General features: G+C 36.1%; 1 protein-coding gene and 1 pseudogene across 4 annotated transcripts in view; both read left to right on the top strand.

The window, feature by feature from the left end:
• The window catches only part of LOC141505051 (uncharacterized), a 48,805-nt gene extending 23,639 nt beyond the window's left edge, over positions 1–25,166 (top strand). For 2 of the 4 annotated variants that reach the window (XM_074210539.1, XM_074210537.1), the window contains exon 5: positions 4,231–25,166. In XM_074210539.1, the coding sequence (XP_074066640.1) occupies positions 4,231–5,810 (1,580 nt within the window). In that variant the 3' untranslated portion in view covers positions 5,811–25,166. The remainder of the gene's footprint in view (positions 1–4,230) is intronic. The other 2 variants (XR_012473534.1, XR_012473533.1) reach the window with 2 other exon arrangements.
• On the top strand, positions 249–3,857 carry LOC141505052 (HIG1 domain family member 1A, mitochondrial pseudogene; annotated as a pseudogene).
• Positions 25,167–26,175: the final 1,009 nt, after the last annotated feature.

The following is a 26,175-nucleotide window of genomic DNA, read 5'->3' as shown; positions in this document are numbered from 1 at the left end:
ATATCTTTTCCACTGACCACCTAATATATTCACACCTTCTGTAACCTTGTTGATAGCTGCTTATCCAACTTTTCCTTTAAGCAAATTCAGAGCTCAGAAAAAGTTCAGTATTTTTTGAGGCAATCCATTATATTTTTTGGTAATCTGTTATGAAACTCTTTAAAATTATTTTTTTCAGCTTTTTTGTAAACTTTTTTTATTTTACACTTAGATACAAAATGAGAAAAGAAAATAAAAACATTTCTATGTGAACAACAGACCATGAAAGGATTCAATATAAAACAATAAATTTCCATTTCAAGAAAACCTATATAATAAATACTACCCAGATATTGTTTGCTTCCTTGTTGTTTCCTGACAGGAATCAGAAAGTAGACAAGTTGCTGTGAGATGGTGGTTGAAAGATGACTCTAATTCAAATATACAATTAGACAGACTCTGAACCTCATTCTCATTGCTTTACTATACACAGAGATAATTGGAAACCAAGGCACAAGTTCTGACTGAGATAAATTTACTGACGAACACATGATGAGATTGAAGGCACATATCACTACTAGCGCTGTTTTCAGTCTTTTTCTTTCCTCTTTATTCATTCATGGCTCTTATGTAGAAATATGTCTCCATCACAACTGATGACTCTTCTCTCATGTTCTAGTGCTCAACCACCTAGACTGGCTTCCCTCTTCCACCTCAACCTAGATTGATCTTTCCATTCTTTAAACTTCTAGATTACTTTTTCAGTATATAACATGGCATTTAATTATATATGCTTGCATAATGTTTTATAATTGTTTTCAAGTGTTTTAGTCTGATCTAGAAAACATGTGCATTATGAAGTTCAGTTCATCATCTCTCGAATGGATTATTATAGTCATCTTCTAATTTACCTGCCTTTAGTTTCTCTCCTCTTGGATCCATAGTTCACATAACTGCCAATGAAATATTCATGAAATATAGGGCTAACTCTGTTAGTCCCCTGCTCAGGAAAATGCTGGAAGGTCCCTATTACCTCTAGGAACAAACTGCTCTTTTTGGCTTTCATAATCCTTCACAATATGGTTCCAGCTAACTTTTCCAGACTTAATCCAGACATTGATCCCCTTGAGGAAATTGGACTATCTATAGCCCCTCATTCTACTAGGAGAACTCCATGCCTTTATAGAGATTAACACCCCCCCCATGCCTAAAATACACTCCCTCCTCACCTTTACTACATTGTACCCTTGATTTCCATTAAAACTCAACTTAGGGTTGCCGGTAAGGTTGGTGGCGAAGCAGAAGCCTGCACCTGCCTGCGCTGCCTGGGTGGGGTGTTTTCTCTCCATCCTGCTCCGAAAGCTTTTCCAACCAGCTACTATGTCAACAGGCAGTGATGTTTCCCTTTCCTCTTATGATGAGACTTCAGGATCAAAACTTGCCCAAAAAGCCAAAGAGGCACCATTTGTCCCAATCGGAATAGCAGGCTTTGCAGCTATTGTTGCATATAGATTATACATACTGAAGAGCAGAAGGAATACTAAAATGTCTGTCCACCTGATTCATATGCGTGTGGGAGCCCAAGACTTTGTAGTAGGAGCAATGACTGTTGGTATGTTGTACTCCATGTACCAGGAATACTGGGCAAAACCTAAACCTTAAGAGGAAAGATGCTGTCTTCATGCTGATGATGTTTTATAGAGCTAGATACCTCACATTGAAGTTATGTTTTTTAAAAAATCATCTAGAGATACACAGTTCTAAAAAGCAGCACATATCAGACATAATCATGATATTTAAGATTGGATTTTTTTCAAGGAAGCTTTAGTTTCCTAGGTGATTCAAGGTATACTGATTGGTATCCAAAAGTTAATTAGGGGAGCAGAATTAATATAAAAGAACTGGTCATTGAAACTTACTTGGGTGAAAAATTATTGATATTTCTCAAAGCTTAAACATTAATGACTAAAGAATTAGAGGCCCAAGACTCAATTTACTTCTTTTGGTTTAAGATGGGGAATATTTTGAGATATAATATGGGAATCTGCTTTAACATAATTCAGGACGCATTTACCTCCTTTTCTTGTAGAAATGTGGAACTTACATGTCTAGGTCTGCTTGACTTTGACTAGGGCCAAAAGAACATTTGTAAGAAAAACATGAAACAAAATATTATGGCAAGTTTTCCTCTCTACCTTCACCATAGAAAACTTGTTTATATTTAAGATGAGCCTTGAACAGTTGTTAACCAGGCTACTTAACATAGTAGTATTTATTATAAAGTTATTAAAAGATGAAACTACTACTGTTTTTAAATGCCATCTGTTTTATATGTATTTGAAGTGCTTTTTCAAGCAGTAAAGATAGAAATTTAAAATGTGTGCAATATTGTTTTCTAGAAGAATCATGTCCAACTGAAAAATATATTTTAAGAGTTGATGGTTTATCACAGTATGAGAAGACTAATGTGAGCATTCTTCTTATACAAACATTGACCTATTTAATGCTTTGTTACATTTGTGGAATTGTGATATTTAAGATGAATTTACATTCCATGGTAATAACATAGTACTGATATTATTAAATAAAATGAACACATAAAAAAACTCAACTTAGTTGGTGAGCATGGGGATTTTACTGATATCTCAGCCTACCTTCAAAATTATCTCATAATTTTTCTTGCATTTATTTTGTATATACTACGTAAATATGTATATGTTCCTTACCCTACCCCCCCTCAAAAATAAGACCTAGACATTGTCATTAAGGAACTAGAAGTATTAGGGGATATTATATTTGTACACTAATAAATAAACTTTCCAGAGGAAGAGGAGATCATCATGACTCTTTGGAGGAGAATACCATAAGTTGAATTTAGTGGTGTTAAGGATTTAAATAGGAAAAGAAGATTAAATGTTCTAAGTAGGGAGACTACTTGATCAAAGATTTAGAATCAGGAATGATGTGGGAAATAGGAAATTTGGGAATGTACGTCAAAGAATAATTTTAATTTTTTTAATCTTTAAATGAGTAGGATAGATTATGTAGCACTTTGTGAGGTTGAGAATTATGGGAAGCCATTAGAGATTTTTCAGGAGAGAAGGGACATCATATTAAGGTGTGACTACAGGGCAATAGTGAGATAGATAGCAACAAGGACCAGGAGAAAACTGAGCTAAGGGAACCAGCATTTTGAAGCCACCATATTTGCCAAATATCAGAAGTAAGCCAAAGGTATGTGAACCAGGAAATCAAAAATGTAGGAATTTGGTCTGATAAAGTAGGTCCTGGTAGTCAGGACAGATAGGAATCTACATTCCAGGGAGAGCAATGCAGAAAAACCTAAATCCTATGTGAAGGATTTTTTTGTCCTTTGTTTCCCTTATATGTCCAATTGAATGTGACCATTTTGGTATTGCAGCTTTACAGTATGTGATTGTATGGTTACTTTGGCTACTTTCAGCTCTTAGTGAAGTGCCAGGTACATACTGAGTAAAATTTACACATTCACTAAATGTTTTTATCTTACTATTGGGCCTCTACTAGATGTAGGAGAGCTGATTATGGAGGATTATTTTAACAGGCAAGATCAATTGGTAAAGGTAACAGATTGGAGATGGGGATGCAATAGATTTTTTTTTACAATGTTATAAATATAAAATGATTAGGACTTAAACTTCCATACTGCTTCCTCTAATCCTAACTCACCTTCTACCATTTTCCCTTCCCCATATCCATTCTATTTAGTCTATTCTCCTTATCATAACCTTTATCTTACAGGTTGCCCTGTTCTGCTCACTTTGTATGTTGGATCAGCTCACTTATAGCTGTTCCCGTTCCTTTGTTGATCTTCCCTTACCATTCTGAATCTTCCTCCATGTGACCATATATATATATATATATGTATGTGTGTATATATATATATATATATATATATATATATATATATATATATATATATTAGTTTTTGCAAGGCAATGGGGTTTAAGTGGCTTGCCCAAGGCTACACAGCTAGGTAATTATTAAGTGTCTGAGGTCAGATTTAAACTCAGGTACTTCTGACTCCAGGGCTGGTGCTCTATCCACTGTGCCACCTAGCCACTGCCATGTGACTATATTTGAAAGCTATCAACACCATATATACCTTGTACTTAAAATGATAGTTTCATTATCTTATGACCACCTTAACAAGTTTCGGTTCTTTCAAGAGATGAGACATTGAACATTTGCTTTTTTTTTTTAATATTTCAGAGTTGGAGACTAGTCCTGGAATCAAGAAGTTAGCTGTAAAGCAGGAAGATGAATCAACTCGGGAAACAACAATGGAAAGATTCACAAGAGAGGGTCTTTGGTATTCTAAATTAGGGAAACACTTTGAATGGGATAACCAGTTAGGATGGCATATTGGGAGCCAGGAGAAACAATTGAGGCAGATGACCATAAGCCACAAGAAAGTTTTCATGGGGAAGATAGCCCCTGAATGTAATGAATTTGGAATCAGTTTTAGTTTGAGTTCAATCCTTATTGCAAAGCAGAGAGTTCATATAGGAGACCATAAACTTCATAATGATGGAAAGATTTTCAAACATAATTTAAATCCAGTTAGACATCAGAGAATATATGCAGGGAAGAAACAGCACTATGAATGTAATGAATGTGAGGAAACTTTTAGTCAACATGAACAACTGATTCAGCATCAGAAAATTCATGTTGTGGAGAAACCATATGAATGTAATGAATGTGGGAAGGCCTTCAGCCGGAGTACAAACCTTGTTCAACATCAGAGAATTCATACGGGAGAGAAGCCCTATGGATGTAATCAGTGTGGCAAAGCTTTCAGTCAACGTGCACACCTTCTTCAGCATCATAGTACTCACACTGGAGAGAAACCTTATGAATGCATTGTATGTGGGAAAACTTTTAGCCAGAATACACATCTTAGTCAGCATCGGAGAATTCATACTGGAGAGAAACCCTATGACTGTAATGAGTGTGGGAAAGCCTTCCGTCATCTTTCTTCCCTTACTCAACATCAGAGAATTCATACTGGAGAGAAACCTTATAATTGTAATCAATGTGAGAAAACTTTTAGGCGATGTACAGAGCTTACTCAACACCTTAGAATTCATTCTGGAAATAAACCCTATGAATGCATTGAATGTGGGAAAGCCTTTAGCCGGAGTACACACCTTAATCAACACCAGAGAGTTCATACTGGGGAGAAGCCTTATGAATGTAATGAATGTGGGAGAACTTTCAGCAGTAGGTCATCCATTGCTCAGCATCAGAGAATTCATACTGGAGAGAAACCCTATGAATGTAATGAATGTGGAAAATCATTCACCCGAAGTACAATACTTGCACAACACCAAAGAATTCATTCTGGAGAGAAACCATATAAATGTAAGCAGTGTGGGAAATCATTCACTGACAAGTCATCAATTTTTCAACACCAGAAAGTACATGCTAGAGAGAAGCCCTATGAATGTCATGAATGTGGAAAATGCTTCAGTCAGATTTCATACCTTATTCAACATCAGAGAATTCATACAGGAGAGAAACCCTATGAATGTAATTATTGTGGAAAAGCCTTTGGCAATAGATCATCCATTATCCAACATCAAAGAATTCATACTGGGGAAAAACCTTATGAATGTAGTGAATGTGGGAAATGTTTCAATCAGATTTCATACCTTACTCAACATCAGAGAATTCACACTGGAGAAAAACCTTATAAATGTAATGAATGTGGGAAAGCCTTCAGGTGGAGTACACATCTTACACGACATCAAAAAACTCATGTAGAAGGGAAAGTTCATAAATATAATTAACAAGTATTCATTAAGCACCTACTTAAATGGAAAATTTTATGTTTGAAGAAGAATATTGAATAAGACATGGTTCTTGGTCTGGAAAAACTCAAAATCTAGAAGGAGAGATCTAAATAGACAAACATGTTAGAATGTGATAGTAATCAATCCTGCTTTAAAGTCTGGAAAGTCAGGGCAATTAGGGGTATTAAGGTATTAGTGGGCAGTAATCATTCAGAAGGATAATCCTTAGGAGCAGCTCACTTAAGATGGGGTGAGAAAAAAAATCAGAAATAAGAGAATCAGGTCAGATCTGCCTGTTATAAACAAAATCAAAACTATGAAGCAAGTACCAGGTGAGCAGGTATCACTAGTAACTTAATTGAAGGTAGAGATAAAAATTGCATAATTAAAGCAGGCAGAAACACAAGGCACCAATGGTAGACCTAGTATCCTTGATAGGATGTAGTTTTATTGGGCATATGCATTCCAACTTGGTAACTGCTGAAAAGTGTCACCTCCTTCCCTATTTATATCAAACTTTGGGGAACATTGTCGTCCAACTGCAGCTTCCAAAAGGATTCCAGATTTTTTCTTCAAAACAGATTTCTGATATCTTGTTCCAAACATCACAAATGAGGTTATCAATTTTGGCACCATACAAGTAGTACTTCATAGACATTTGTCTTTGATTCTGTTCATCTGATCAACTAAGTTCCAGTGCTTACATTGAGAAAGGAGATGAAATATAATTGTACCACATATATTATAGAGGGAATTCTTAAGGCAGGAGAAATCTGTTTGACTATTGGATTTGATACTATTAATGGATCTAGTGTTTTGGCAACTACTGATACCTAAACAAAGTTTGAAGGTCACTCCTTCTGTAGTTGGTAACACAACCAGGGAAGCCAAAGTCCATTAAAAGCACATGATTGTCACCCATGCATTATGTTCATTGCAAAAGACTTTGAATATTCTTGGGCAGTTAAAAAAAAAGACGAGATTTTTGGAAACTGAAGAAATGTATTCAAGAGTAAAATGATTGGGCATCTTCAAAGGAAACTTTGCTTTGTTGCACAGTGTGCATGTTTTGCTGGGACCTATCTTGCTGATTCTGCTGATATTATAAAGGCTAAGGAGCTATTACCACAGCAGCCACTCATGATGCCAGGAAGACTTGTGTAGAATGGTTTTACTGTAGAGATCACAGAGCAATCAAAAGCTCAGCAGAACTCTTTGAGTTCAGTAACTTCTGAAGACTGGAAACATGTAGATTTAGAAAACTGATAAAGCAATGTGAAATAGTGCTTTTTTTTAAAGTAACTTCCTGGACTGATCAAGGAAATGCCTCTCAGGCTTGGGAGTGATGAACAGCTTGAGAAAAAAAGATATCATTTCACTGGAGTTGCTTTCTGACTTCCAAGATGAACTACTCTTGATTGTAAGCAAAGATGAGACAAGATGAATATTTTTTTAAGATGAGGTTTATTTAGAGTTTGTAAATTATTTTATTTTTTTGTTCAGCAGTGAGCAGGAAAACAGAATTTGTTTACTTGACTAGGGATAAAGTGCAAACTAAAGGGAATGTTCTTAGTCAACAAACACACATGTTGCTGACTTCAAATCGGGATATCCTGGTTTCAGATTCCACTTCTGCTACTTAAAGCTTTTGTGACTCTGGACAAGTCATTTTAACCTTTGTTAACCTAAAGTTCCTTATATTTGGAAGTGTATATGGGGGGTGGGGCTGGGGAAATTGGACTAGATGGCCTCTGAGTTCCTTTCTAGCTCTAAATCTATGTTCCTGTGATCCCATAACATTTCCCACAAGAAGTTATTAACAAATGAGTTTCCTGATAAAAATCACTATTGTGGGTTGAGCTATAATTATTAGCATTTTAGAAGAAGTTAAAATGTATTAGAAAACCTGCTTGAGAAATCTACTTGTCTAGCTGTGATGTTTTGACCTTCAGATTTAAGATCTTAACAGTATTTCTCTTGAAATTGACCTTATCTGAGAAGATAACTATCTCTAACCACACTCAAGTTTAAGAGACTGGAAAAATACCCAGGGATTTGAGTATTTGTGTAATGGTTTGGAGTCACTTGTTTCAAGTCATGCTGTATAAAATTGAAATAAAATCTAGTTGGCTAGGTAATATGACTTGCTAACAATCAAGCCTGAGAGCTAAATCAGATGAAAAAGTTGTGGTCTAAAGTAGGGTTCAGGGATTCCTATGAAAGAGAAAAGGGGATTAAAGTGAAAAACTAAAAGGTTTAGTAGCAACCAGCTCTTCTTTTGATTTAGCCATTGGAAATATGCATTTATTCTGAAAAAGACATACATAGCCATGCCTTGCCAGCATCTCTTAATCTGTTTTGGTTTTACTGCTTATACACCAATAAGTGTATTAAAAAGAGGGAAAAATTATGTGATATGAACTAAAGGTGAAATCTCTAGCCAAGGGAATCAAGGAATACTTTTTAGAGGGAAGGTAACATTTGACCTGAACCTTAGAAGATTATCTGGGATATTAATAGATGGAGATGATGAAGGAGGGTGTCCAGCTTCAAGAAACATTGAGGTAGCAACTATATTCAGGGCACTCTACCAAGTTATGGGATAGCTGCAAAGATTTAAGTAAACCAAGCCCTCTGCCCCAAAGGGCTCACAGTTTACTAGGAATAACATCAACAGACTCAGACAGAAAAGTGTAAGGAGGGTTTAGGAATAGTGAGTCATCCAGTTTAACTGGAGTACAGTATATGAAATGATAGTATGAATCAGATTACTAAGGACTTTGAATGCTAGGCTAAGGAGTTTAGATTTTATTTGTAGGAAAAGTAGAGCTCTTAAAAAAGTCAATGAGTGATAACAATCAGACCTGTGCATTGGAAAGCTTAATCTGGCAATTATGTTTAGGATGGCTTGAAGTAAGGAGAGACTAGAGACCATTGCAGTGATCTAGATGAGTTGTAATGAGGGTTTAAAATAGTAATATAGATAGTACTTGGTGGTTGATTGGATAGGTGAGATAAGGAAGGGATCTGTTAACATTTAATAAAATGGTAGTATTGTTGATAAATTTAGGTGTAATATAGTTCTCAGAACATTCTAGGATTCAAACTGGTGGCACCTTCTAGAATCTACCCTGTTGTGACTAAGCCATTTGAAATATCTTTCATGCTGCCACAAACTAATATCCATAAACCTCCCTTTCAGCAGTTTTATTCATGTTTTCTCAGAACACACCATTTTCCTGCACTTACAGGTTCCACTCATTTCCCCCCCTCATATTTTACTCATACCACTATTTCAGCAGTCAAAATCTACTTAGCTAAATTGGAAGCTGCCTTGTCTTACTTGCAAAATTTCCTAAATACTGCCCAAACAACTTTTAAATGGATTACTGACCACCTGACTCTAGATGCTTCCTTGCAGGTTGGTTGAGCTATAATGTAAGTAGTGAGTCTGGTGGCCTTCCAGCTAAAGTTTCTGTTGCTACCTGAATCTATTTGGTCTTTATCAGTCACTGTTCCTTAAGGAGCAATGTTTCTACCCCTTAAAACTTCATTTCATACTCATATTGGTATGTAATTTTCATGTCTGGCATCCATATAAACCTTTATTTTGTGACCTACTGGTGAATGACTAAAGGAGCATCCACCAGAACATGTGGAAAGGATTATCAGAAACGTGGGAATCTATGCTAAAAAAACCCCAAAACAACTTATGAGACAAATTCTTAATCATATTCACAGATTCAAGAGTGGGGAGGGACCTCATCCTTTTGGCTTTGATAATTCTTGTATCTTGTTCTTATTGCAGACTCTTGGCTTTGCCCCAATTTACTCCTGGCTAGTTCACTTTGTTATACTTTGGCCTATAGTTATCAGTTAATCTTTTCACATTTCCCTTAACAAGTTAAAATTTGTGAAAACCTTTAGGTGAAGAAAAGTTTCATCATGCATTGGAGGAAAAGAAACTAAAAATGAAGTGAATAAAGGAAAATCTTTAGATTTATCCAGTGATTAAATATTCTCTAGAGTCTAGACTTTATAGGTCATAACCAACTGTGGTTCAGAAATAAAAGTGTTTAATCTTCCCCTCACCCTTTTATTTCTGTTTTTCTTCACTAAAAACTGTGGCCACTTGAAAATGGCAGTGTACTGACTTGATTTCTCAACTACTAAATTTCAGTCTTCCTAAAAATCTATTTACAGATAATTTAGTTTTCATAATGAAGTCAATATAACAAAATATTTTAGAGAATTTGGTCATCCTTTTATTTACTAGAAATGTGCCTGTAAATTAAATTAGTTTTTATCTAGGAATAATGTTAAAATAGGATGTCATATTTTTAATTTAAGGACACACTTCTTTATAGAAGACCAACACTTTTTAGCTGTGTGTATAGATATGATCTCAGGCTTGGTAACTATAGTAATTTAGTGAATCAGAGATGTTCTGAATGTGATTATTTTATCCACAATTGCAGATCAAAGCACCCTTACTACTTTCTCTTCCTATATAGTCTTTGTCTTTATTTTTCCATAAATTCTGTGTTGTTTTCTCAATCTTACTTGACTATAGGACCAGCCAAGGACTGTGATTGAATCCTGCCTATGGAGGATTGTGTTGTAGTGGCAAGAACTTTGGATTTGTAGTCTAGGGTTTGGATTTCTGCCTTAGCTTAACTACATATTACTTGGATAATTGATTTCATTTCTTTAGGTCTCAATTGCCAATTTCTAGATTGGATGCCCACAAAGTAATGCACTGATCTTACTTTTTCAATCTAAATTCATGATCCTTTGATGTAGTCTCCTGAGTATAATCTACCCAACTGGCCAGACCAAGATGGGAAAACAGACAAATAAATAATAAATTTTATTAATTAGGGACTAAGCAAGAGCTGAATTCAATGAATCAGAAAGGCCATCATTAGAGTAAGAAGTATGAAATTTTAAACAAAGGGCTTACAGAAACATTTTAGGGACTAGAATAGATTAATAGTGCAAGAGCACTAGTGGTATATTCTTGTTGTTTTACTTTTTTCAAGCCCATATTGCAAGAGCAACAAGGAGAAAATCAAGCAACAATTCAAAGAAACTGGATATCCATACAAGTTAAGCTTTAACAAAAAATTCATGCAGAACTTTTCAAGTACTCATTGTGGCAAATGTCGCATTTATGGTATGATAAGCTTTCCTTTTTTGTTCCAGTGATGGACATCAACCTACTAAGCAAGTTTTCTCCTTAGAAAAGTCCTGGGACTAGACTTAGTGGAATTGGACCAGTTGAAGGTTTTTGATTAGGAAGAAGAAAATCAATATTCCATTTCCCAGATTCTTTTCTTTCTTTTTCTTTTTTTAATGTTTTTGCAAGGCAAATGGGGTTAATTGGCTTGCCCAAGGCCGTACAACTAGGTAATTATTAAGGGTCTGAGTTCAGATTTGAACTCAAGTACTCCTGACTCCAGGGCCGGTGCTCTTTCTACTGCACGACCTGGTGGCCCCCAGTCATTTTCCAGTTTCTTTCCTTTAATCATATCCTTTCTTCCTGCTTCTACCATGCATTGAGAGAGCCCTTGTGCTATAAGTTCATAGAATTAGAGCTGGGGTCTTTGTGAGTCTAACCTTTTCTTTTTTGACAAACCTGCATTTATGTATGGTCAGTCTAGCAAGATTTAAATTGAACTTCAGAGTTCTAACGGAAAGGCTACAGAACTTACCACCTACATAGGGGAGGGTCTTAAGGCTTAGTGTCCGCAATTATTCTTAAAGATCAAGCCAGATAGAGAATAAGTCATACTTGATTGGTTAAATATATGAATTCTATAGTTGTCAACCTCCCATTTATATGCAACATTGGCATCTTGCAGTTTTTTGTTCAATTTAGGCTGCTTTCTATTTCCTCAAATATTGTAGTTGAGATTTGGGTATGGGGTAGGAATTGGGGATGAAATTAATAAGGAAAGCAGATGGAATGTGTAACTGGGATAATATTTCAGAATCTGGTTGGTTCTTATTGGTTGGAAATTGGATTGTGACAAGCAGCAGAGGAGTTTAATTTTTTTTAAAAAGTCTAGTAATACATTTTTAACTTCATTAAAAGAACAGTGCACACATATGAAAAGTAAATTTCATGTAAACCTATGATTAGTTTTAGATGAAATGTCCAGAATATACCCAATTACTTTAGGATGATCTCTTGCTTCTGGTGCAGTTGACTGTGGAGGAAGTTTTCATTAATATTAGGTCTGTGATCTTTTAGGACTCTTCTCAACATGAGTGTGCATGGTTATATAGTTTGTCACCATTGATGTTCTATGACCAGCATAAGGTTTGATGGATGACTATTATATATATATATATATATATATATATAGCCTTTGATTTGAATGTCCATTGAATGATCACTTGACTTACAACAAAGGCTGAATAGGGTGCTTTCAACAATATTAACCCAATAAATTGGTTATCCAGCAGGGGAGAGTCTAGTCTGATAGACTTTGTACTTAGAAACAGGCAGAAGACCCAATCTGCCTTGAGGAGCAGGAATTGCAAAAAAGTCATATCAGCTTGAAGCTTGTTGACTGTCTTCCAGAGATCAAAGCCTGTTGACATCTGAGATACCATATTATCCATTCTGATAATTTCTGACAGCTAAAGAGATATGAACCCCTGACAGACCTTGTCATAATACAGGTCCTGATAATCTGTATCATGAGAAGCCATAATGGGGAAGGAAACTCTCTTCTCTTTTTATGTGCTTAATAGCACTCACTGGGAATAAGTTAGTCCTGGCATCCCCTCATCAGGGAAGAAGCTCTTTGGATACATAGAAGGGGGAACCTTATCCTGGCAGGCAGTGATCAGGGCAGAATAAAAATGACACAAATTAGAACCCCTGTTCTTAAGTAATGTGAAGAGGTTACTATGTAATTGGACTGTCTCCCTAGGGATTCCTAAAGTGATTTAACAGTGGTAGAGCTAGTTCAGGGAATGAAATGATCATAATAATGATATCCATTTGTACCATTTACAACAATGGCATGTTTCTACTACCATCTCTTGGGTGGTGATAGTTCCACTGTCGTGAACTTCTAGAGAAATCACTTACTTGGTAGTGAGTATAGACATCCTAAAGAAGCCTTTCCTCAGGCAGATTTGCAACACTCAATGATTATCACATATTCTGTTGTTTATATTCCTAAAATATTATAAATATATACATATGTATGTATAATGTGTATATATATATATTTCAATATATAAGTTGAATCATGACCAAATATTTTATTAGCTGGGAACCTAATCTGATAGATCATTTATCTTATTGACTAGGCTCCTCCTCCTCCCACCAAAAAAAGAAGATATTGAATTGCTTCAACTAATGGATAAAGACTAGAATTTGAAAGGACTATTTTGAGTGTTGCCCCAGATAAGACACAAAAATTTAGCAACTTAGCTGTCTAGTAGACTAACAAATAAGCTCAACCAGAAGTTGGCTCTTTAAATGCCTGGCCTTGAAAGTCGATTGACAGATTGCTTACACCAGAGAGGCTCTGCAGGAATTTCTGTTGAAAATATTATAAGAGAACATCAAAACACCAATCTTACAATGTTAAATTAGTGGTATATTCTTGTTGCTTTTACTTTTTTCAAGCCCATAAATTCTGTAAGATTTGAACTGAAACCTAAATGTTACTGAACTGAGACAAACTATCCTGCAAGCAGAATGTTGAAGTTTCCAAAAGAGAAACTAATTACAGATGTATAGTATAAGTGAAACTGGGTGGTGGTGATGGGAGTTCTGCCCCCTAAAGAAAACCACTCATAGTTTAAAATGATATGACACTTTGTTTGCTATTCCCTTAAGTCCACTGGAAGGAAAGAAAAGAGTAACAAGTATTTATTGATCCAATTGTGCTAAATTTTGAAGGTAAAAATACAAGCAAAAAGCTTGACCTGAAAGAACTTGCTTTGTAATGGTGAGAGGTAACACAAAGAAGATTCCTGAAGATGAGAAGGATGAAGGGATAGTTGGTCCTAGGCTGAGGTGGCCCCAGGTTGAGAGCATTTCCAAGATGAGACACCACTTGAGGCAGTGCTTTAAAAGTCTGGAAAGTCAAAAACAGAAGAGGGATCAGAAAGATGCTCCCACAGTTAGGAACTAGGAGAAATGATGGTCAAGATACAGGAATGCTATGTGTGATGAGGTTGGTGCGTGTCTATTCTGCAGAGGAAATGGGAGCAGTATTATTCCAAACAAAAGCTTAAAAGCAAATTTTGTAAGTCTTTGGAAGGGTACCAAAAGTTGCCTAATATATTAGAAAAATAAAGTAATTGCATTTTAAGGTAAAATCGACCTATCAAGATTTCATCAATGATTGAGAAAGACTTTGACTCTTACCAAATTCTCTATATCAAGCCAGCCCCAGTCCACACTTCTTGGTCCATCTAGCAATCTTCTACAAAACTAGAACTTAAACAGACATTCAAAGTCTATATTTTTTTTTGGATAAGTGTAATCAGTATTAATGGAAAAGACCTATCAGTTGAACAAATTCCCACATTAATTAATTTAGTCAATGATATTTGTCCTTTATTCTCAAAGAAGACCATGACTTCAGGTAGGGGATGCTATGACATGCATATGAATTTGAGTGAGGGGGTGCTGTGCTAAGTTACCAGCCTCACTTTCTCCTCTGGAGCCATCTGGGTCCAGTGGCCAGATATGAGTCAGGATGACTGGAGATTGCTCTGAATGTGAGGTAATTTCTCTTTTTCAGTCTCATTTGCTTGTCCAACCACATTGTTTTTCCAAAATGAATGTTTTAATAATATAATCCTATGATTATGCATCTAAATACTCCCCAGAACAGAATTACCTCTCTATTGCTCTTCCCTATTAGAATATGTCTTTTGAATAAACACAAGGATTCCTCCTTTTGTATATATGAATCCCTAGGACTTAGTACAGTATCTAACATAATAGATGTTTTATGTCTTTAATTATTCAAGGATTTTGAGATGAGAATACCTAATTTCTGACTCAACCCTTTTTCAGTTAAGTCACCAGTACCTTTGACTCTCCTTATAATCCAATTCTAAATGTGGAGCTGGATGGTGTCTAGCTAGTGCGAATAGAAAGTGAGAGAAATAGCTGCAGAGAAATTCAAGAACTTGAATGGTAAGAAAAGAGAATTCCCTTTGATCAAATACTCTATACTTAAATATCAATGTGTGACCAATTATATGTGTTTCTGTGCATTAAGGCAAGGGAAATGACCTAGACTTTTAGGTATGATTATCAGCTAAGGACTGCAACCATTGATTCAAGTAATAACATGACATTTATGTTGTAGACTCTGCTTAAATGCTTTACAATTATCTCATTTAATTTGCACAACAAACCTAGAAGTAGGTACTATTATCCCCATTTTACAGTTGGGGCAAATAGGTTAAGTGACTTGCTTATGATGGTCACAAAGTTAATAAGTGGATTTGTTCAGAAGATTTTTTTTTAGGTTGTTTTTTTTTTTTGCAAGGCAAACGGAGTTAAGTGACTTGCCCAAGGCCACACAGCTAGGTAATTATTAAGTGTCTGAGACCAGATTTGAACCCAGGTACTCCTGACTCCAGGGCCAGTGCTTTATCCACTGCGCCACCTAGCCACCCCTTAATAAGTGGATTTGAACAGGCTCATTCCCTCTTTCCACTGACCCACCTAGTTGTACATTTTTGGATGTGATATCTTATTAGGTAACTGGGAAAGTAATGAGGAGCATCAACCTTTCTCATTGCACCAATTGGCCCCAGCTTGTAATCTATGGTGATTTCACCTGCCTCTGAAAGTTTTATAGGAATTTAGTAACTATTAACACTCTAGAATTTGATTTTGTACTCCAAAACTGCTTAATGACAATTGTTTAAAAAGCTAATGTGTTACAGTTTAGTGGTTTTCAACTCCACTCTCCACCCCTATGTATAGTATTCTTTGTCAACATTAAATATGAGTTCCTGAGTAATTTAGCCTGCCTGCAAAACCTCTCCTCCTCCTCTCTCACCCCCTTACCCTTGTCTTTATATCCCCAGTATTTGCAGCAAGGGTAAAGCTGGGTTGAGCAGGAAGTAAACTGCAGCTGGTGAATATGGAAATCTCAGGATGTTCAAAGGAATTTTAAAGCATTAGCTAGAGAAAATCTAGTCACATGGATTACTGCTCTAGCTTCTGATCCAGAATCTCACTTTACTGCAAAGGAAATGGGCCCATGGAAATGATCTTAGAAGGCACTTTTTCAAGGCACTTATTTTACAGATGAGTAAACAGATCAAGGTTTGTTGGTATAAGTGACTTGCCCAAGGTATTAGAAGTACTAAGTAGAACCACAAGTTAAATCCATGTCCTTAATTTGAAATCTACCCCCTCTTCACTGGGGCAGCTAGATGGTGTTGGTGAATAGAATACCAGCTCTAGAGTCAAGAGGACTTGAGTTCAAATGTGACCTCAGACTCTTGATACTAATTAGTTGGGTGACTTTGGGCAAGTCACTTAACCCCATTACCCACAAAAACAAAAAAAGTTTCAAATTTGCACATTGAAATGTAGTATTAAAAACTCAAATTTATTTTTAGAAGGCCAAGACCAACAAGATTAGGAAAATACCCTGGAGTTGGTAGTTTATGCTGAACACAAGTTATGAATAATCTGAAATTTGAGATTTCAGGGATTGGAACTTCTAGATTGAAAAAGGAATTTCTTATAGTTTGCAACATGATGAAAGAAGAGGATATTCCATCCAGTGAAACCAGTGAGCTCTTGGACAGGGTAAGTCTGAAGAGAAGGAATAATTTGTTCAGTAACCCCCAAATTATGCTTACCTTCTAGAGGACTCAGGGAAGGTCACATTCTGTTTTTGGCCCAAAATTTTCCATAATGAATAAATATATAAATAAATGAATTTACACATAATGTATTATATAACTTTTGAGCAAATTTTAAACAAACCAAATCTGAAAAAGTTCTTGATACATAGCTACATATATCAAAACAAATTCCCACATTTAGTCAAGGATACTTGTCCTTCATTCTGAAAGAAGACCATGACCTCAGGTAAGTGATGCATATGAATTTGAGTGAGGGGGTACTGTGCCTCACTTTCTCCTCTGGAGTCATCTGGGTCCAGTGACCAGATATGAATCAGTATGACAGGAGGTTGCCCTGAATGTGAAGCAATCAGGGTTAAGTGATTTGCCCAAGGTCTCACAGCTACTAAGTGGCAAGTATCTAAGATCCAATTCAATCCCCATCCTGACTCCAAGGCCAAGATAGAGCACTGACCACTTAGTAAGAATTTATTAACTGCCTATTATGTGCAGGCATTGTGCAAAGTATGGGGGATAGAAGGGAAAGAGAAAAAAGTCTGCTCTTAAGGAGCCCACAGTCTGAGAAAGTTTTTCTCTTTTTGGCATCTTAAGTTCATTACCTCTTTGAAAGGAAATATATTGATCCCTATATTGATCAGTTTTAACATCTTCAAATTGTTGTCATTGTCTAAATTTTTCTATTTCTACTTCTTAGAGTGCCTCCAGTATTTGTAATAAAATATGGTTTTGAGTACAGAGAGTACAGCATACTACATGGACTAAGCTACATTACTCATGGTACCCAAGAGTCGTCCTTGTCCAGTTTCACAGTAACACTGGCATAGCAGAAGAAGCAGGGACCAGAGCATGCATGCCAGTCCATGGCCATGCTGGAGCATTGGAGCAAGGAACAGGTGAGCAGTGCCATGGACAGAGTGCTAGATCTGCAGGGAGAGCTAAGTTCAAATCCAGCCTCAGATATTTACTGGCTATGGAACTCTGAGCAAGACACTTAATTGCTAAGTGCCTCAGTTTCCTTCACTATAAAGAGGGATAACAGCACCCACTTCCCAGGGTTATTGTGAGGATAAAATGAGATATTCGTATCAAGCACATTGGGTTGTTGTTCATTCATTTTCTTTTTTTTCTTGTTTTTAGTTTTTAGTTTAGTTTTTTTTTTTTTTGCAAGGCAATGGGGTTAAATGGCTTGCACGATGCCACACAGCTAGGTAATTATTAAGTGTCTGAGGCCAGATTTGAACTCAGGTACTCCTGACTCCAGGGCCTGTGCTCTATCCACTGCACCAGCTAGCTGCCCCCAGTCATTTTCCAGTTGTGTCTGACTTCATGACCCCATTGGTTTTCTAGGCAAAGATACTGGAGTAGTTTGTCATTTCCTTTTCCAACTCATTTTATAGATGAGGAAACTGAAGTAAACAGGGTAAAGTGACTTGCCCAGGATCATTCAGCTAATAAATGTCAGAGGTCATATTTGAACACAGGTCCAGCACTCTACCCACTGACTCACCTAGTTGCCCATAGCACATAACTGGTATTTAATAAATGTGTATTCCCTTCCCCACTTCTGCCATAAGAATGTCAAAGGCAGAAATGTCACTTGAGGGCATCCCTTGATAGTGTGTTCCTTCTGATTTTATACAAACTTTTTGAATTGAAGTCAATTCATCCAGGACTCCTAGATCTTACCCCTTTGTATTATGAAATTCCAGAACAGTGACTTGTGACCACAACTTGGAATCTGGTTTACTATTCCCTGTGTTAGACTTGGAATTTCAAGAAGGAAAGAAACAAATACTCCCCTCCCTAAGGTAACTAGAGGGTTTATTAAATATTGAACAAACTAGGTGGAAATACTCACTCTTCCATAAAGGATACAAGGGAAATGTGCATTCTTTGTACCACTTCATTGTCATATACTAGGTCCCATCTTTGGCCTAGTGAAATTAAAAATATACACTTTATAAAAGCATCTGAATATAGCCCCATCTGGAACTTATATAAGGTGGTCTATAGACCTTTCAAAACTTCTTGTATGCTTCAGATTGCTTATAGACCATCCTCTTTCACCAAGGGGCTTTCTACAATCTGGGTCAATGTGACACTCAAGGATACTTTTGACACCATTGTTATATTAGATATTGCCAAATAATGGATTCATTTGTTGTAGAAAAGATAAGACTCTATAGTAGAATATGCTATTTACTCCCAGAGGCACAACTTGGCATGATATAGCTTTACTATGACATCCTAACCTCTTAGCTGAAGTCAAGAATTCTCTTGACTTGTTTACCAGGAGACTAATATAGAATGGATTTGGAGGATTTGGAACTGATGCAGCTCATAGGGGTAGAAAGTGTAGCCTTCTACCCAGGCACAATGCACTGCCAAGCAAGTACTACTCATAGACTATCCTGCTTTCCTTTATGGGTGGAGAAATCATGATTGTACCTACTTACCTTCCTGTCCCATGACCCACAAATTTTCTGATCTTCAAGATTGAACTGCTAGGCTCTTGGGTATTTCAAAACCTTATTATGGTGACCATTAGGCTTTCTGCAAAGCTTATAAGCTCAATTCTTTTCCAGAAAAAGTGAGTGCTCTGTGCAAAATACTCTGCCTTGGCAGCAATTGAAACAACTGTAGGTGCCCATTTAAATTTGGATCAGTGATCTAGTGATCAGAAGACCAAACTTCTGTGGTCACAAGTAGGGACACATTGCAAACTACTTATCTTGAATATAATCTATTCCCCTTTTTTCCAGGTAGTAAAGAGATTTGATTTCCTGATATTCCTTAAATGAATGATTGAATGAGACACAGGGAAGTGTATAATTGATTCCTAGCTCTGCTGTATTTTTTCAAGTATTTTGATTGTATATCTAGTCATTGGTCCTATTCAGGTCCTGTAGAAGAGCTACCTCCCAAGTACCAGTACTGTGGGGATGTTTACATCATCCAGGTAAAGAAATTGACCCATCAAAGGTCAGATGATAGCACTTTTAACCTAACTATGGAACTTCCCTTTTACCCATTCATATCTATTCATTGATTATAAAATTTTTTAAGGAAAAAAAATATTTTTTTTAGGTTTTTGCAAGGCAAATGGGGTTAAGTGGCACCACACAGCTAGGTAATCATTAAGTGTCTGAGGCAAGATTTGAACTCAGGTACTCCTCACTCCAGGGTTAGTGCTCTATCCACTGTGCTACCTAGCTGCCCCAAGAAAAAAATATTTTTTAAAAAGGGTTCTCTTTGCTTTCCATTACTCTATAAACTGGTAATTACCTCAATATTTTAATTAATCTGTGAATTTATCAATCCAGAAATGACTTCCAACAGTGTAGATCCAAAGTCATTCATCTCCTCTTATCCTGTATGACTCTTGTTTAGGTCTTCATATACATAATAGTGTTGGAACTCTTGACATTGTGTATCTTTTAATGGAGCATGCCAGATCTTATGCTAAATACATTTCAAAATTAGTCTGGACAATAGGTATTTTCAAATATTCATCAACTATTTCTTGCTCTTTCTTCATGAGCAGACTGCTCTTATTGTAGTCATACATTTGTCTGATAATATCATTTATCCTGCTATTCTTAAAATTTTTTCAATGGCAAAATGTGTGACTAATTTATATCTACCATATGAATGTTTTTCTAATAGATTAATTGCAACTTTTATTTTTTTAAAGGCTGTGATATTCCATGATTTGTGGAAGAATACTATTATTTTAAGAAGAAATTTTGGAGTTATTAAAAGCAATTGTGAGAGCATCTAGGTGGCTTAGGGGATAAAGGGCTGGACCTGAAGTCAGGAAGACTCCACTTCCTGAGTTCAAATCTTAGCTTACATTCTTACCAGCTGTGTAACCCTGGACAAGTAACTTAACCCTGTTTACCTCAGTTCCTCAATCTACAAAATGACATAGAGAAGGAACTGGCAAATCACTACAAACTTTTTGCCAAAAAAATCTCATGGGATCAGAAGGAGTCAGATGTAACTGAAAATAACTGAACAACAACAAAAAGCACTATGTAATTTTACAAGTGATACAGATTTCTCTTTTTTTAGGCTTACTTGATTGTCCAACCACATTGTTTTTCCAAGATGAATGTATTAAAAATATAATCCTATGACTATGCATCTAAATACATATCATAATTAGTCTGGACAATAGGTATTTTCAAACTACTTGTTTTTTCTTATGTATTAGTTTGACAGTTTTGAAAAGGAGTTTGGATCTTATTTAGAAGCTTCTATAGCGGTTTGGGTCAACTACATATAAGGACCTATGCGGCTAGGAGTAGTGAATTGTAATCTCTCCATTATATGCATAGAAAGATTTTGCCTTAAGATTGAGAAATGGAAGTGGTCTCTATGACTGACAGGATATGATGCAATGATTATTGCACTAAATCATATTTTCTGGAAATCTTAATTCAAATAAGTTATAATTCAAATAGAATTTGGTAACCACCACAAAACAGATGGCTATAGGCCCCAGAAGTAAATAACCAAGAAAGTAGCAAATGAGGATTAAGGTTCATGGTCAGAGGGGTATATAACTGCATATAGCCTACTCAGGACCCAGAAGTCCCCCATTTCTCATCAACTTTGCAGTTAGAGTCAGCCAATATATCTCTCTGAATCCATTTGAAATCAGCTTCCACATTACTAGCACTATGCCTTGCCTGCAGCAGGTGCTCTAATTTAAAAAAAATCTACTGGTTTATCATGCATTCAGAATACCAGATATGAACAGCTGCCATAGGTTTCATGTCAGATTGGTATTGAACCAAATTTAGTTGAACTAAATCTTCCTCTCCCACAAGACCCTATCCAACTCTTAAGATTCTGTAACTTCACATTGGAGAGAATGCAAGAAATAAAGATATTTGGTAGGGGAGGGGGAGGAGTTGCAATGATTCAAAGCAAATTAAAATTTTAGGTCAGTTGTATTTGATCAACTATATTGCATTTTTAGAAATGCTAACATGAAAACCTTTTAAAAAATCATGTAATCCCTGAAAACCATTATTCAGATTCAAAAAATCTAGATGCATTTCAAGAAATTATATAGAAAGCTGCTCAAATTTATTAGAACTAGAGGACATGGTGAAAATAGAAAGAATCCGCCAATCATCTTCTGAAATTCCAAACTGAAAAAAAAAAACCCCAACTAGGAATATTATGGTCCAAATTCAGAGCTTGCAAGTCAAAGCAGCAATAGCAAGCAGCCAAAAAGAGCTGAAGTAAGAAAGACAGTGTTTAGTATAATACATGATTTTAAAACTACCATAAAGGAGAAAATCTTGCAATATTGTATTCCAAAAGGCAAAAGATAAAGACAACGAACAATAATTTATCTTGCAAGCCTATATAATTTTAAATAAAATTCTAATAAAAGACTTTCAAGTATTTTTGATAGAGAGACCAGAACTTTGAAATGTTTTTTTTTTATATGAAGAATCAAGTTTAAAAGGTAAATATATGTGAGCAATTGGCCTAAACAATTATAAAGGATGCATTTTCTGAAAGGGGAAGAAAATACAAGTGTCTCTCCAGGATGTCTTCAAGAGTCAAAGGAATGAAATAAAACAAACATAAATCCTAGATGTAGTTTGTGTTCTGTTTTATTGGTTCTCAAAGAGGAAAGGAAAGGAAGGGAAAAGGGAATATCTTAGGGAAGAAATGAGGACAGAACTTTATCGTATAAATGGGTATGCATGAAATAAAAAAACTGGACAAAGTTGGGAGGGGAGGGGAAGTGGAGAGTACAGAAAGTAATAAGCCTCAAGTAAAACAAACTTCTACTTCAGTTGATAATACCAAAGGAGGGGTGTGTCTATAAGAGAAAAAGAAGCCATAAAAACCACAGATTGAAGTTATTTTAGTCAAAAGAGGAGTAGGGATTAGAGTAGGAATAGACTATTTCCATTATAAATCACTAGGACAGATTAAATTTATTCTCTTTTTCCACCACCTTCTTTGTTATAAAAAGGTAGGAAAAAGTATAAGAGATTATGATAAAGAGAAGCACACGATACTCCTAAGAATGAACATGAAAGGGATGAGTACTCATAAAATGGAGGTGTGTAGCAGAATAGATTAGAAAAGAGAACTCAGTAATATGTTATTTAAAAGAAACACAAGTGAAATGTAGATTATCACAGTTTAATTGAAAATAAATTCTGCTTCAGGTCAATTTTAAAAAGTAGGACTAGTGATTGTAATCTTAGAGCAATATTTTTGTCTATAAAAATAGACAAAGTTAAAATAGAGAATCAGGTAAATACAATAATATACATTCATCCATATGCTAAGTGGCATAACAACTAGGTACTTGAAGGAAAATTTAATCAAATTATACAGAAAAACAGTCAACTAAACTATGATATCTCATTGTTATTTTCAGATATAGGTAAATATGAGAAAGAAAGACCTGAATAGAATTTTGGAAAAATTAGATTTGATAGAATTTGGCAGCCATTTTCCCATGAATGGGAAAAGAAAAAATAAGGAGCTATGTGTAATCTGGGAACATATATGAAAGAAGTACTTGGCAGGTCAATTCATCCTTCCGATGCTACAGAATAGCCCACACTGTCTGGTAAGATCATTATGTTACTCTCCCCGGGAGTGTTGTCTCTGCTAGACTTTTTCCATTGGTCTCACCAAGCTTTTTTCTTCTACTCTCTTTAGGACCCTCTACTGGCTCCCTAAGTTCGGTTGACTAAGAAACTTAAAGCAGTCAATGGTAGGCTAAGCACTTGAAGTGTCTTTCTATAATTTAGGCTATGAGAATTTGTCAAGTACCTATTATTTGTGATAAATGGGTAGCAAGGTGGTACAGTAGATAATGCACCAGTCTGAAGTCAGGAAGACTAATATTCATGAGTTCAAATCCAGCCTCAGATATTTACTAGCTGTGTCACCTTGGCCAAATCACTTAACCCTATTTGCCTCATTTTTCCCATCTGTAAAATGAGCTGGAAAAGGAAATGGCAAAGCACTTCAGTATCTTTACCAAGACCCACATGGGATCATGAAGAATTGGACACAACAGAAAACTGAACAATGGTAAATAATCATTGCTAGTCCCAGGGGGCTAGTATGTGGCATCCCCTCCCTCTCCACTAAAAGACCTCTTTGCTTTGGATCCCCAATGTGGTGATCAGGTTAAAGTCCTGCAAGACGCTAACCTCTAACAAGGTTTAGGTTTCTTCTCTCATATTCTTACATTCTTCACACAACTATTCCCAGAGAGGTCTGAGAGGGGAGGAATTATTTAGAATTTAGATTTCACTCTCTGAATGAATGAATGAATTTAATTAATTTAATTCATTCATATCTAGGATTCCTTTTCTCAGCTCTATACTCTCTAAACAAGCACATATCTTCTGGCAACTTCTGGTCATCCTTTCTGATGCAGAAACTTCCTTTTGATTCCATTTGAAACTATGACCCAGAGACTGGGTTCTACTGTCAAAAGTACATTATAATCCTGATAAAGATCAAGTAGAGATAGTATTTTAGTGGTTCCCTCTTAAATTAAATTTTGGAGATTCAAAGGTATGTCCTGGTCAAGTGAGACATTTTCACACTGTGCTTAAGCCTTGCAAGAGGATCTTAATGGAGGAAAGTGACCTCTAGTGGACAAAAAGTCAGACAAGGAAATTGCGGCACTATTGCAATGGCTATTAAATGCTGGATATATATCATTTTATTGACCACTTAGGCAACGAAGCTAGAATACATCTCCTGACTTTAGGGAAATTCCATTTTAAAAGGCAAACTGAGTTCAGACGCTGCTTTTTAGTCATCTTTGTATGTTATCTAGAGCTTTGCAATCTATGTTGTCACTTTTTTTAAAAAATGAAGGGAAATGGGGCAGCTAGGTGGCCGGTGGAAATAGCACCAGCCTGAATGGTGAAGAAATGGTGAAATAGCACCAGCCTGATATCAGGAGGACCTGAGTTCAAATGTGATCTCAGACAGTGAATAATTCCATAGCTGTGTGACCTTGGGCAAGTCACTGAATCCCCTTGCCTTGCAAATGCCACCGCCCCCATGAAGGGGAATGAATCTGATAGAAATGACATGACAGAGAGACCAGAATCAGAGAGCTAACCATAATTAGACTAGTTAGTTTTAGATCTACAAGGGACCTTAGACTAGTCCCTTCATTTTACAGATGAAGTCACTGATTCACAGAGAAATTACATGATTTGCCCAAGGTCGAAGACATCATTAGTGGGATTACAGATGAGGCCTTCTGACTTCCTCCTGGCCCTTTTTATCTTGTACTGATCTACTTTAAATTTGTCTTTTGACTTCTTTAGATTTGAATGCATTTTTTTTTCTGGGTCAGATCTATTGTTACCCTCTACTTCAAGAATTCATGATTTTATTAGTGTTAGTATTCCCTCTACAGGAAATGAAGATCATAATGCCTCTTTCATAATTAGTGGAAATTCACAGAAGTCCTAACCTTTTTTGTGTCCTGAAACCCTTGGATAGGCTGGTGAAGCTCCTCAGAATAGTGTTTTAAAATGCATAAAACAAAATCAATAAAATTATAAAAGAAACAATTATATGTAAAGACAGTTATTGAATATATGTATATTTTTAAGTTTATGGAGCCCAGATTAAGAATTCTTAGACTCTAAGCCTTCTAAGGAATCTCACAGCCTCTGGAAGAGCTAATAAAACATCTTCATGGTGGCATGACAAAGCTATTTAGCTGAATAATCACTGACCTGTTTGAGATCTGGCCTTGAATTGTCCCTCTTAAACTGATTTAATCTCCAGAGACTGGCAAATCCTTGTGGATAGAGGAAGGCTAGCCAAGAATTCTCAGTTAAGAAATGGGGCCAGGGTGGGCAGGGGGGGGGGGAGAGGGAGAGACAAAGAGAGGAAGAGGAGATAAGAGAGGAGAGACATAGAGTCCATTATCCCAAATATGAGGACCCACATTACAGTGCTTCATTAGGGGTTATTCTTTAAACACTGCATAGAGGGTGTAGTTGTTATCTGACTTTAGCCCATATTTACAGTCCTGGTCAGGGTAATTAGTTGGCACAATGGATAAAACACTAGACCTGAAGTCAGGAAGAACTGAATTCAAATTCAGTGTCAGATACTTATTAGCTATGTGACCCTGGGCAAGTCATTTAACCTCTGTCTGCCTCAATTTTCCTCTTCTGTAAAATGTGATTAATAATAACATGGACATCTCAGAGGAATCAAAAGAGATAACTGTAAAGTGCTCAGCATGATGCGAGTGAAGTGCTGGCAGATATTAAGTGTTCTATAAATTTCAGTTATTAGTTTTAAAAATTGTTAATATCTAATAATAACAGCTATCATTTACATGTTATTATTATTATTTTTTAGTTTTTGTGAGGCAACAGGGTTAAGTGGCTTGCCCAGGGCCACACAGCTAGGTAATTATTAAGTGTCTGAGGCCAGATTTGAACTCAGG

Source organism: Macrotis lagotis, chromosome 1, assembly GCF_037893015.1.
Source record: "Macrotis lagotis isolate mMagLag1 chromosome 1, bilby.v1.9.chrom.fasta, whole genome shotgun sequence".
Taxonomy (NCBI): Eukaryota; Metazoa; Chordata; class Mammalia; order Peramelemorphia; family Peramelidae; genus Macrotis; species Macrotis lagotis.
This window is presented reverse-complemented; position numbering and strand designations above follow the sequence as displayed.